At 53.4% G+C, this 10,734-nt stretch overlaps 1 protein-coding gene across 1 annotated transcript in view; it reads right to left on the bottom strand.

Moving 5' to 3' along the window:
- The window catches only part of PRIMA1 (proline rich membrane anchor 1), a 61,950-nt gene that overhangs the window by 48,894 nt on the left and 2,322 nt on the right, over positions 1–10,734 (bottom strand). The window contains exon 3 of the mRNA XM_077780958.1: positions 5,021–5,129. Within this exon, the coding sequence (XP_077637084.1) occupies positions 5,021–5,129 (109 nt within the window). The remainder of the gene's footprint in view (positions 1–5,020; positions 5,130–10,734) is intronic.

Raw genomic sequence — 10,734 nt, 5'->3', positions numbered from 1 at the left:
TCTGTATCAGGAATTCCGGGGACGGACTCCAGCCATCCAAGTTTAAACAAGCCCCCCAGGGGATTCTGACCACAGTCATATTTGGGAACTGCTGGTCAAGTGGCCCACAGCTTGTAAAAGTTTACAAAGTGCAACTGTCCCTTTCAAGTGCAAAGGGTCAGGCAGAGTCGGAGAAACAAAGGGCAGACAGTGGAGGTGCCTTTCCTTGCTCCTTTCCAATGGCAGGTGTGACTCAACTGCCTTCCCAGGGCTGCTGGGAGGGGCAGCACAGCCCCCGCCCCAAGGGGAACGCACAGCCAAGCTGCCCCCACGAGCATTGAGTTCCAGANGGCTGCTGGGAGGGGCAGCACAGCCCCCGCCCCAAGGGGAACGCACAGCCAAGCTGCCCCCAGGAGCATTGAGTACCAGCTGGAGATTTGGGGGAAGGGGCAGCGTCCTTGAAAGTTTCGTGATAAAATAAGACAAAACAAACACACCAAAAGCAAACAAATCGACACCCAAAACAGCCACCTTGCCTTTGCCGGAGAAGAGTGGCTCAGCAAAAGCAGGACCAGCCGCCCCGGTTAGCCCAGGACTAAGGGGTTTCACGGGATACAGGATTTTCAGGGCTACATTCAGCACAGTCCTGGGCCAAACACGACACGGTGGTCACCGTGAGCAGCAGGGTGCTGTCTGGAGGAAGAGGGAGGCCTGCCTGCCTGGCCACGTGGAGAACATCCAACAATCCCAATATGCATTCTGGCAGTAGCTCTCCTGGGAGACCGTACAGGTCTGCATGAAGACGCGTAGAGGTTTCTCTCTTTCCTCTTTCTCCCTCCATCCCAGACCCACACCCCTGCAGACGAACATTCCTTCAGCGGGGAGTCTTCTGCCTGACCCTCAGGCTTCTACCTCCAGGCTTCAGCCACTCCCCCTCCTCCTCGGGCTGGCTGGCCTCCCTCTGCTCCAGCTAGTCCAGCCTCCGCTGGAGAATTCTTTCACGGCTTCCCAGATCCTCCCTTCCAGCCCGTGCTGGTGAGGGCCCTGCGCACCTCAGTGTGCCCAGCGCAGCCGCTTGGCAAAGGCTGGCCGGTGAAGGAGAGGCCCGTGAGCACAAGGGATGAAAGGTGCATCCGATGGGCAAAATGCAGACATGTGCCTACAATGTCTCTCCAGAGAAAGAGCAGGAAAGGACACTCCGGCCAATACATCCTGCAAACAGAGCTGCATGAGGGCAGGAACCGTCCCTCCCTTACTCTCTGTGGGCCTAGCCGCTGGCACAGTGCCCAGCACCTGCTGGGGTCCACGCATGCCTAGTGCACGAGATGCCAGCAGCGGCTTCATGGCTCTGAAGCTCCGCGCCTGCTGGGAGAGGCGAATTCCTTGGGGATTACAGAACAGGCTCTATACCTGCCTGACATTTATTGGGCACTACTTGTATGCAAGGTCTAGGCTGGGCTTGACAAGGACAGGACGAATGCACAAAATATGTCCTCTGTCACTGGTCTAATCTGCCGCACATGCCCCCAGAGAGGCTGCGGCTGCAGGAGCACCTCCTCTGTGTGACCTGCCCAGCGTCTGCGTCCTCATCCTTGGGCTGCATGCAGCCCCTCCACCGAGCCACTCCCTTGGAAAGCCCCCTGTCCTTCAAGTTCCATCTCTCTGCGCCAACGTCAAGGGTGGTCTCATGGCCCAGGCCTGACCAATCAGCTTATCCCATCCCATCGCAGGCCACCCCAACTGGTCCAAAGACACACATGTGACCCAAGCTGGTCCAATGAAAGTCAGCCCCAGGACTTTGGTTGAAGGATTCAGAAAGTGAAGCTCCCCTTGTAGGGAGGTTAGTAACTGTAAGGTTGACGGCATCTCCAGAGCCTGCAGCCACAGACGCTGGGCCAGCCTGAGAGAAGGGGCAACGCGGGAGAGATCAGAAGACAGAGAGGCAGGGACAGAAATCCAATACCATCACCATGCAACCCCCTGTTGACGGATGAACCGGGAAACCCAGACCAGTTTTGATATGGCTGCAGCCACTTCAGGATAGGGTTGCGCTGCGTGTAGCCGAAAAAGCCCCCTCTCCTTGCCCCCAGAAGCCGTCGGCCCAAAGCCCCATAGGAGCCCTTCTCTCCCCTTGCACGAGGCACTCCCCGCCTGCCTCCCCTTCTCTCCAGCTCCCAGCCTGGCTCCAGGCCCTCGTGGGTGGTCTGCAGCTAACAGTCTCCTACGAGTTCTCCACTCAAGTCCGGTCCAGCAGCTCACCCCCAAGCCACCCTCCACGTTGTCAGGGAAGTTGATCTTTCTGAAGAAGACGATGTGGAACACAGCCACATTCCTGCTCAATGCCTCTGTGGGCTCCAGCTACCCGCAGCTGTTCCCTAAAGGATGGGGTGCGTGTCCCTGCGGCTAAGGGGGCTGACCGCAGATGGCACGTGGAGTCTGCACTCTAACATGCTGAGACTCAACACAAGAAACTTCGGCCCCTTTTGGTTTTCTTACAAGCCTTCTGACTTCTTTATAGAGAAAAATCTCCATGTGGTCCCTCCTTAAGCTCTGACATCTTTCTACCACTTGCTCTGACATCTTTCTACCACTTGCTCCTCTCCCTTTAGTTTTTAAATTTATTTATTTTGAAAGTTTACTTATTTTGAAAGAGACAGCGTGAGCGTGGGGGGTGGGACAAAGAGAGAGAGGGAGACAGAGAATCCCAAGCAGATCCTGCGCTGACAGCACAGAACCCAAAGTGGGGGCTCAAACCTCACAAAGCTGTGAGATCATGAGCTGAGCCAAAACCAAGAGTCGGATGCTTAACGGACCGAGCCACCACCCAGGTGCCCCCACATCCCTTTTTAACAAAAAAAGGGAAAGCCTTGAGCTCGGAACCTTCCACAACAAGCTAGAACTTTGAAACACTGTTTTGTGTTGATTGCATTTATTTTTATGGTCACCCTCTATTTACGCCAATAATACTGGGTTTTCATTGACTCATTTCAGTAGTTATATAAAGATTTTTTTGGAAATTAATTAGTATACACAAAATGATGAGTCTATTTAAAGAAAAGCTAAGGCAGGGGCGCCTGGGTGGCTCAGTCGGTTAAGCGTCGGACTTTGGCTCAGGTCATGATCTCACGGTTTGTGGGTTTAAGCCCCACGTCGGGCTCTGTGTGGACAGCTAGCTCAGAGCCTGGATCCTGCTTCAGATTCTGTGTCTCCCTCTCTCTCTGCCCCTCCCCTGCTTGTACTCTGTCTCTCTCTTTCTCTCTCTGTCTCAAGAATAAATGAACATTAAAAAAATAAAGAAAAACTAAGGCAAATAATAGGACATATTTGGATATGCTGAATGATGTTTGGCAAACAACGATTCACAGGATGAAATGTGATCTCCTCAGCGAGGCACACGAGGCCCTTCACCGTCCGCCCTTGACCACTCTCTCCAGCCCACTGAAGGGCTTGTGACTTCCACGACTGAGTCTCACAAAGTCTTACCTCCAACGCTCTGCCCACGCTGTTCCTTCTGTCTGATGTCCTTTCCCCACACCTTCCTTATCAACCTAGAACAACTCTACCTGTGCCTTAAGACTCAGGTCAACGTTGCCATCCACTGTGGCCCAACCACTCAAAGATTTCAATGTGACCTGTGCTCTCTCAGGCCGCTTTTGTGAACTGCTGACACTAAGGCCTTTCCTTTGCGGCTGAGAGATCCCAGGAGACCAGAATGGTCTTTCACCTCTGTGTCTGGCACAGAGGCTCAGTTAGCGCAGAGCAGATGGAAAGGACCCCCGCTGGGGGACGTGGGCCTATCAGATACAAGTACAGGCTTGCATAGGAGATGGCATAGGCCCGTGGCCCAAAAAGTGGAAAGAGGAGGGCTTCCAAAGGAAGGAAGGGGGAAGGAAGTGATCTCTGGAAGCAGGTCCCTGAGGCTGGGCCCCACCCAGTATGGCCCAGGGCTTCCCTCGGGAGAGAGAAGGAGGTGAGCATCCCAGGCTACAGAGCCCTTCAGAAGCCTGAGCAGAGAGCCTGGGAGGCCAAGATTCTCGACTTCAACGTGTACTTGGATGATCTCCGAACTTGTTACAATGCCAATTCCTAAGCGGCTTTGAAGTGGATCCTGAGCTACACTTTAAAAGGAAAGCTTCAGGTGACACTGAGGGCCACACTCTGAGAAGCACCGGGCCACAGGTGTCGCATAAGAATGGAGACAGGTATGGGCGTAGCAGACAAAACACGGGAATGCATCTGAACTGCGAGGACCCCACAGAACATTGCATCACTGTCCGGACTCCGAGAGCGTGAAGGCACCGTCTACCAGAGAATAAATGTCCTCAATGTTATTTAAAATATGCCCCAAATAATCAAGTGGAGGTGCGCTCAGTGAGGTAGACCCACACGCGATCACAGGTGGCCTAGAAGCCGAACGATCCACCCAAGATAAAGAATCTCCTCTGCTCAGTGACCTTTTCAACCAGCAACTGTAAGCAGCAAACTTAACCCCTGTGAGTCAGGATGAGGCCATTTCTGGCTAAAGAAAACCCCTCCTTTGTTTGAATGACCAGGCAATCAAATTGCTCATAGATGAAATCAAGGCCAACCGGGGAAGGGGAGGTTTCTAGCAGAACTCGCTGCAAATGGCTGTCAGGCATCTGTGTCCGTCCACTCCCAGAGCCTCCACTTGGGTTCCTAACCAATCGCCTCCTTAAGCGCGAATTAAAATAGAAACATGAAAGCGTGTGCATGGGGAGGGATTTAAGACCAGCCCAATGGCTGCACCCCTTTCAAGCTCTGGCCTTCAGAACAATCCCGGCCGAGTCACTCATCAAATGGAGATTGACTTTTATCTGATTAACTGATGGGGAGACGTCCTCCTCCATCTCCCAGGAACATTCTGTGGGAAAGGCGTTCTGCAGACTGCAGGGAAAAGTTGGGCCTTGGCTTCCCTCCTGCTCGGCCAGTGGAAAATTACCAAGGAAGCAAGGCTGCCCGCTGCTCTGCTCCCGCGGCCTTCCTGGGCCCGGAAAACACAAAGAGAACCCCAGAAACGAGCCNGGGGGCGGGGGCGGGGGAGGCAGGAAGGGAGGGGGCCGGCACTGGCAGATGTGTTGACAGCTGTCAATCACCTTCGAGCAGGACTTCTGCGGCTCACCGTGCGTCACCTGCAGAAATGGGCACACACGCCCAAGAGAAGACAATGAGGCTACCCAGAGCAGAAAAGGGCCCACGCCACTCGCTCCCAGCCAGGTCCTCCCCGAGGACCACCACGGAGAAGGAAGAACAAAGGCATGGGGTTGGCTCAAATCAAACGATGTTTCGGGAGGCCTGCCTGGCACATGTAGAGACCAAGGTTCTATTCCCAGCTCTGCCAGGGACCAGCTGAGACCGTGACAAGTAGCTTGGATAGTAATGAGAGGTCGACAAGAATTTGATGGTTAGCTCTCAGCACTTCCCTACCGCACAAATGAGGAAACTGAGGCCCAGGCAGGAGAAGTGGCTGCCCGAGGTTCCCACAGCCACGTGGGGACAGGGTACTGATTGTACCTCCTCAGTCACCCGAGCCAGCCACTCCTCCACTCTCCCGGAGCCTTCAGCTTCTCTGTCCACAGATCCTGACAATCTGTCTGCGTCCACTCAGGCCGAGGTGCCCCCATCTTGAGGAAGGAACCCTACCCTGTCAGGCCGTGTGAGCAAGAGAGCCGAGAGGCCTTGTGGGAACCATGCCGGACCAAACGGTCCACACCCTCCCAACAATCCCAGAGGGCTTGTCCACGGCTCAGGAGATCACGCGCCACAGGGCCCTGCTCAGGAGGCCCCCTGACAACGTTTCCAATCCCACCCCACCCCGTGCTCTCAGCTTCCACTCTGCCCTCAACGCCCTTCTTCTAGGCCCTGGACCCTGGCCAGGCACTGCCCCCCACCCCTGCCACCTTGGAGATGCTGCTCCAGTGTTCCGGAATGTTCTCCCACACCTTTCTCCTGCTTTGTCCATTACTCAGCATGGTTTTCACCTCCTCAGGAAAGCATCTCTGACCAGGTCAGCTCTCTTTCTATAGGCTCTCCTGGCACCAGGTTCCGCTCTGGGGGGCAAAAGTCTACATTTGGGTGATTGCCTGGTTCCCACCTGTTGTCACCACTGGACTGTGAGCTCTATGAGTGGAAGGGCCGGGACTTGTTTTTTCTCCTACTAAGGGAACGCCTGGCATTCAGTAAGTACTTGGTGGATGGATGGATGGATGGATGGATGGATGGATGGATGGATGAATGAGTATTAAAAACTGGGCCAGAATCCATAGCTTTTGACTCCTGGTCTGTATTGTTTCGACACCAGCCTTCCTGACCTCACCTGTAAACAAGGACGGGGCTGTGCTTGGCCAGTAGTTCCCAGCTCTGACTGCACATTAGAACCTCCCAGGCAACTTAAAAAAAAAAAAAAATGCATCCCTGAGCCTTTCCCAAAACCAATTAAATCAAAATTTCTGCAGGTGGAGTTGGCACAAGTGTGTTGTTTAATTTCCCCAGGCTGGACTTCGACTGTACAGTCTGTGTGTTTAGACCGCAGGTTTAGACAAACCGCCGGCATCTCTCCCTGCGGCAGGTGCCCGAATCCACGAGCCTCGGGCCCTGTGCCTGTCCCATGGAACAAGCGGATTTAAAGGCATGAAGGAAGGAGTGGGTGGTCACCCTCGCCTCAGTGAAGTCCACAGAAGCTTCTCTGGCTGTCATCTCAGGGGAGTAGAAACCCAAAACCCCGTTTCCCTGCGACCAGCCCCCAGCGGCCGGCCGTGGGGAAAGGCATTTTGCAGACGCAGCCCCCTCCTCTGTGCGTGTCCCCAGCCCGGCAGAGAGAGCCCACTGGGCTCCGATGCTATCTTCACATTTGGAGTCCCTGAACAAGCTGGGCACTGGGGCATTGCAGCTGGAGGTGGATTGATTTGCGGCCCTAACTTACTATCTACAAGGCCAAGAAGCTGGTGCTCACCATCTTTTCGTGCTTTCAGAGAGCCGCGGAGTGAGTCTCAAACCCCAAAGGCAATCTCATCTCTTACTGGGAAGGGCAGATCCTCAGATGGTGGGCCTCTCCTAGTCAGTTCACGGAGATGCCTAACTCCTAGCGCAGCAGCAGCAAGCACACCAGCTTCACCAGAGCGCCCGTCAGCTCTCTTGTGGCCACCGAGCTGCCCTCCTCTTGATTCTGACCTTCTAAGACCTTTTAAGACCATGGGGGTTGCTTGAAGGCTCCGTTCTGCCAATGCTGGCCTCCGAGGGCGTTTCTGTGCCGCACTCTACCAGTGTGCAAACGTCAAGGAACACCACTGCCAAAGCAATTACCCTCCCGCTCTCCAAGGAGCAATTGATGCAAGAGTTCAAGAGGAGCACGTCTGCTTAACCCAGCCCAACATGATGACCCATTTTTTGGGAGAGGATGTGAGGGCACAGATGTATAAGAGAGCTTAATGTGATGAAATTATTGGTGGGGAAGCCGGGGCCAAGTTTCAAGGCTGAAGGGGGAGGGAACAAAGGAGCGCACGGCACGTAAAAAAAAAAAAAATCTATGCTTCCTGGGTGTCTCACTGTCTGGCCTTCGTCCTGAGGGGTGGACCCCACTTGGGGCGCCTCACTGGAGTTTGGTCCAGCACAAGCCTGTGGCTACTGAGCTTCTCTTGACTGACAGCTGGTTACTCAGACCTTTGTCCCACGCCCCCCCCCCTCCATAAAATTAGATCCATCTGCCCAGGGTAGTTTCTTCACCTTGTAAACCCTTCTCTCTGGGGGACTTTCCTCAATGTCCGGTAATGTCTGCTGCCCACACTGGGCCGCGAGCATCGTGGTGGCAGGCAGGTGGTGGGTGGGTGGGTCGGTGCTTTCTTAGTCCTGACCAGGTAGGGCTTCCTCATTTCACGCTCATGAGGATAACTGAGAGGGGCCAGCATTGTCATCCGTGCTTATGGCGGGGTAGGGACGACAGCCCCAGCAGGGGTAAGTCATGCACTAAGATTTCACAGGGCCCTGCATTCAGTTGGTGCACAATGAAAAGATGCGTTGGGGGATGGTCTGCCCACCGATGGAGAAACACAAGATCTCTTCTGTTCCCCAACTCTGGGTTCCCTTGGGGGCTCTGCAGACTGTCGCGGTTGTGTTCAGACCAGTAGAGAAGAAAGCTCAGCGCTGGGGACTTGTCTCAACACCTGGCTTGCTTGCTCTGTATCCTGGGGAGTCCCACGAGGAAAAGAAACTTACCCCCGAGGTCACCCGCCCTTGGCTGGACTTGACGAAAAGGCGGCAGAGGCCCAGGGAGGTCAACGACCTGCCTAAAGCCCATACAACAGAAGCTGGCATCACTGCTTCCTGTGACCACTTCGGGTCCCATGTTGCTGTCCCCGGCTCTGCCTGGGGCCAGTATCTTGTCAGTGCCACTGTCGTGGACAGCAGGCTGAGGCACAGGCAATCCCGCGTCACCTGGATTTTGCAACCGCCACTGTGGTCTGGGGGCCGAGGTGCTCTGTGGCTGCTGCTCCCCGCTCACCCTCGGCCAATCAGTGCCGCTTTTTGGTTCGATGGATGTTACCTCCTGAACAGCTCTTACAACCGCCCTAAACCAGGACACCATCACACCTTCACGGGGCAGCACCCGCCTCTAACCAAGGACAGTGAGATACAATATAGGACACCTAGTGAAATTTTCGATAAATAGCAACGTTTAGTAGCAGTATATCCCAAATGCTGTCCAGGATATACTTACACTAAAGCAGGAGCCATTGTTTATTTGAAGTTCAAATTTGACTAGCAATTTTACCTGCTAAATCTGGCACCTGCTCCCCTTCCCGGCCTCCTTGCCCCTTGCCTCACCCCCACCTCTCCAAACCTATCTTTTCAATGGGGCTTGGCCAAGGTATCTGAAATGCCAGTTTGAGATCGTGCCATTTCTTGCTGAAAACCTTCGACGGCTCCCATGGCCCTCAGGATCAAGTCCAAGCTGTAAGACACTATGTTAGTGGCTTATGACAGTGGCCTTACCTGGGACGTCCCTCCCCAAGGTCCTTCCGGTGCCCTATTCTCCCCTCTGGCCTCAGGGTTACGCCCTCTGCCTAGAGGCTTCCTTCACGTGGCATACCGCTCCCGCCCTGCCCTCGTTCATGCCTCAGCTGAAGCCCTCCACCTGCGAGGCTTCTCTGACCCTTCCACCGGGTCTCATCGCCAAGCGGTCTGCTCCCGCTGAGTTCTCTTACCTACCGTTACTTAATTACCCCCCCAGTGCCAGACTGTCAGTGCCACGAGAGCAGGGACCACCCCTGCACTTCACAAAGGGCCCGGCAAACAGTAGGTGCCCAATACATGCTACTGACGAAATGAGCTCAGCCTTGCTGGTGGCTCCTCTTCAGCACCCAGAGACCGATTGGCCCGGATCAGAGCCTGTCTCCCTAGAGGACACCCACAAAGATGATGGCTTCTGGAATCTTTTATGGAGACAGGCCAGCACCACAGTAACTTGATGAGACACACTCCTGTCACACCTAATAAATTTGCCAGCCTGTCATCCTCTTTGCTTGCAAAAAAAAAAAAAAAGAAAGAAAAAAAGGAATCATCTGGAAGTGAACTTAGAAGAACCCTACATCACAAAAGCTCAGAATCGCAATTCCAGACAAATTAAAGAAGAAAGGGGAAAGGCTGGGGAATGCCCCCACCAACCTTGTGGCAATTTAAATGTCATCTGACTTGAATGATTAAGTTTCTTATCATCTGGGCAGCAGCCAGAGGCATCAGGCGCATTGCAAGGTGGGAACCTGGTGCTTTGAGGGGACCACAGGTCCCTTGCTTCACCAATTACCCTATTAATTATAGCACTTTGATATGTCAGTCTCCCTCTCGCAAATGTTTATAACTTTGAGGGATTCTTCTGGCAAAATGCTCATGAAAACACAGGTAGCTCTGAGTTCATTCTCTATATTCAAAGAACTCCTGTGATGTAACAGATTTTCAATCTCTCCACTTAAAGGAAAATTCATGGCTTTGTGCACTTTGTATTTTTCTCTTCCCCTCTCCATTCCTGTGAATTCAGCTCTTTCGCTTAACAACCAGATCCATCCGTTCCAAAGCCCCTCTTCCCCTGGCTTCTCGGTCCTTATCATTTGCAGATTAATTTTTCCAGAGCCTCCTGCCAAGATTTTACCCATTTTACTTGTCTGGAGGGCTCCTTTTCTAATTGATTTTCACAAAAATTGATTTGTATTGAGTAACAGCATCTGAAACAAGGGCGTGCGCGTGTGCGTGTGCACACACACACACACACAAGCGCGCTTGGGTAAGTACTGCCTGGCTGAAGGACATAGTGAAAAAAAAAACTGAGCTGCTTTCACAAAATTATTTCTTTTGGTGGTGCTGGTGGGGAGGTAGTGGGTCCCTGCTTCAGTCCTGCTAGTCGACACCACAGAATTCCAGTCTCGGAGACCGACATCATCATCAGTTGTCTATACCCACCAGGTGAAAAAAGTGTTCGGGAAAACCGTAAACAAATGACTATAAAAACACAGTGCACTTAACATCGGAAGTTCAACTCAAAGTTGAACGAGGGAATCTGGTCCCAAACCGCCCGAGTGCTTAGAAGTGACAAAACCCTGAATCCTGAGGCGGCACAGCTGAGTTTAATAACTGCTGTTTCACACATTAAGCAAAGCTGTCAATTCCAAAAGGAAAACAATTGTGAGGGAGACAGAGGCAAGCCAGAGACGAGAGCAGAAGATGAGCCTGGGGCTGGGGGCTGGGGGG

The sequence above is a fragment of the Crocuta crocuta genome, unplaced genomic scaffold (assembly GCF_008692635.1).
Source record: "Crocuta crocuta isolate KB4526 unplaced genomic scaffold, BGI_CrCroc_1.0 scaffold299, whole genome shotgun sequence".
In the NCBI taxonomy this organism is placed as follows: Eukaryota; Metazoa; Chordata; class Mammalia; order Carnivora; family Hyaenidae; genus Crocuta; species Crocuta crocuta.
The sequence above is the reverse complement of the archived record's forward strand: the minus strand, read 5'-3'. Positions and strand labels throughout refer to the sequence as shown.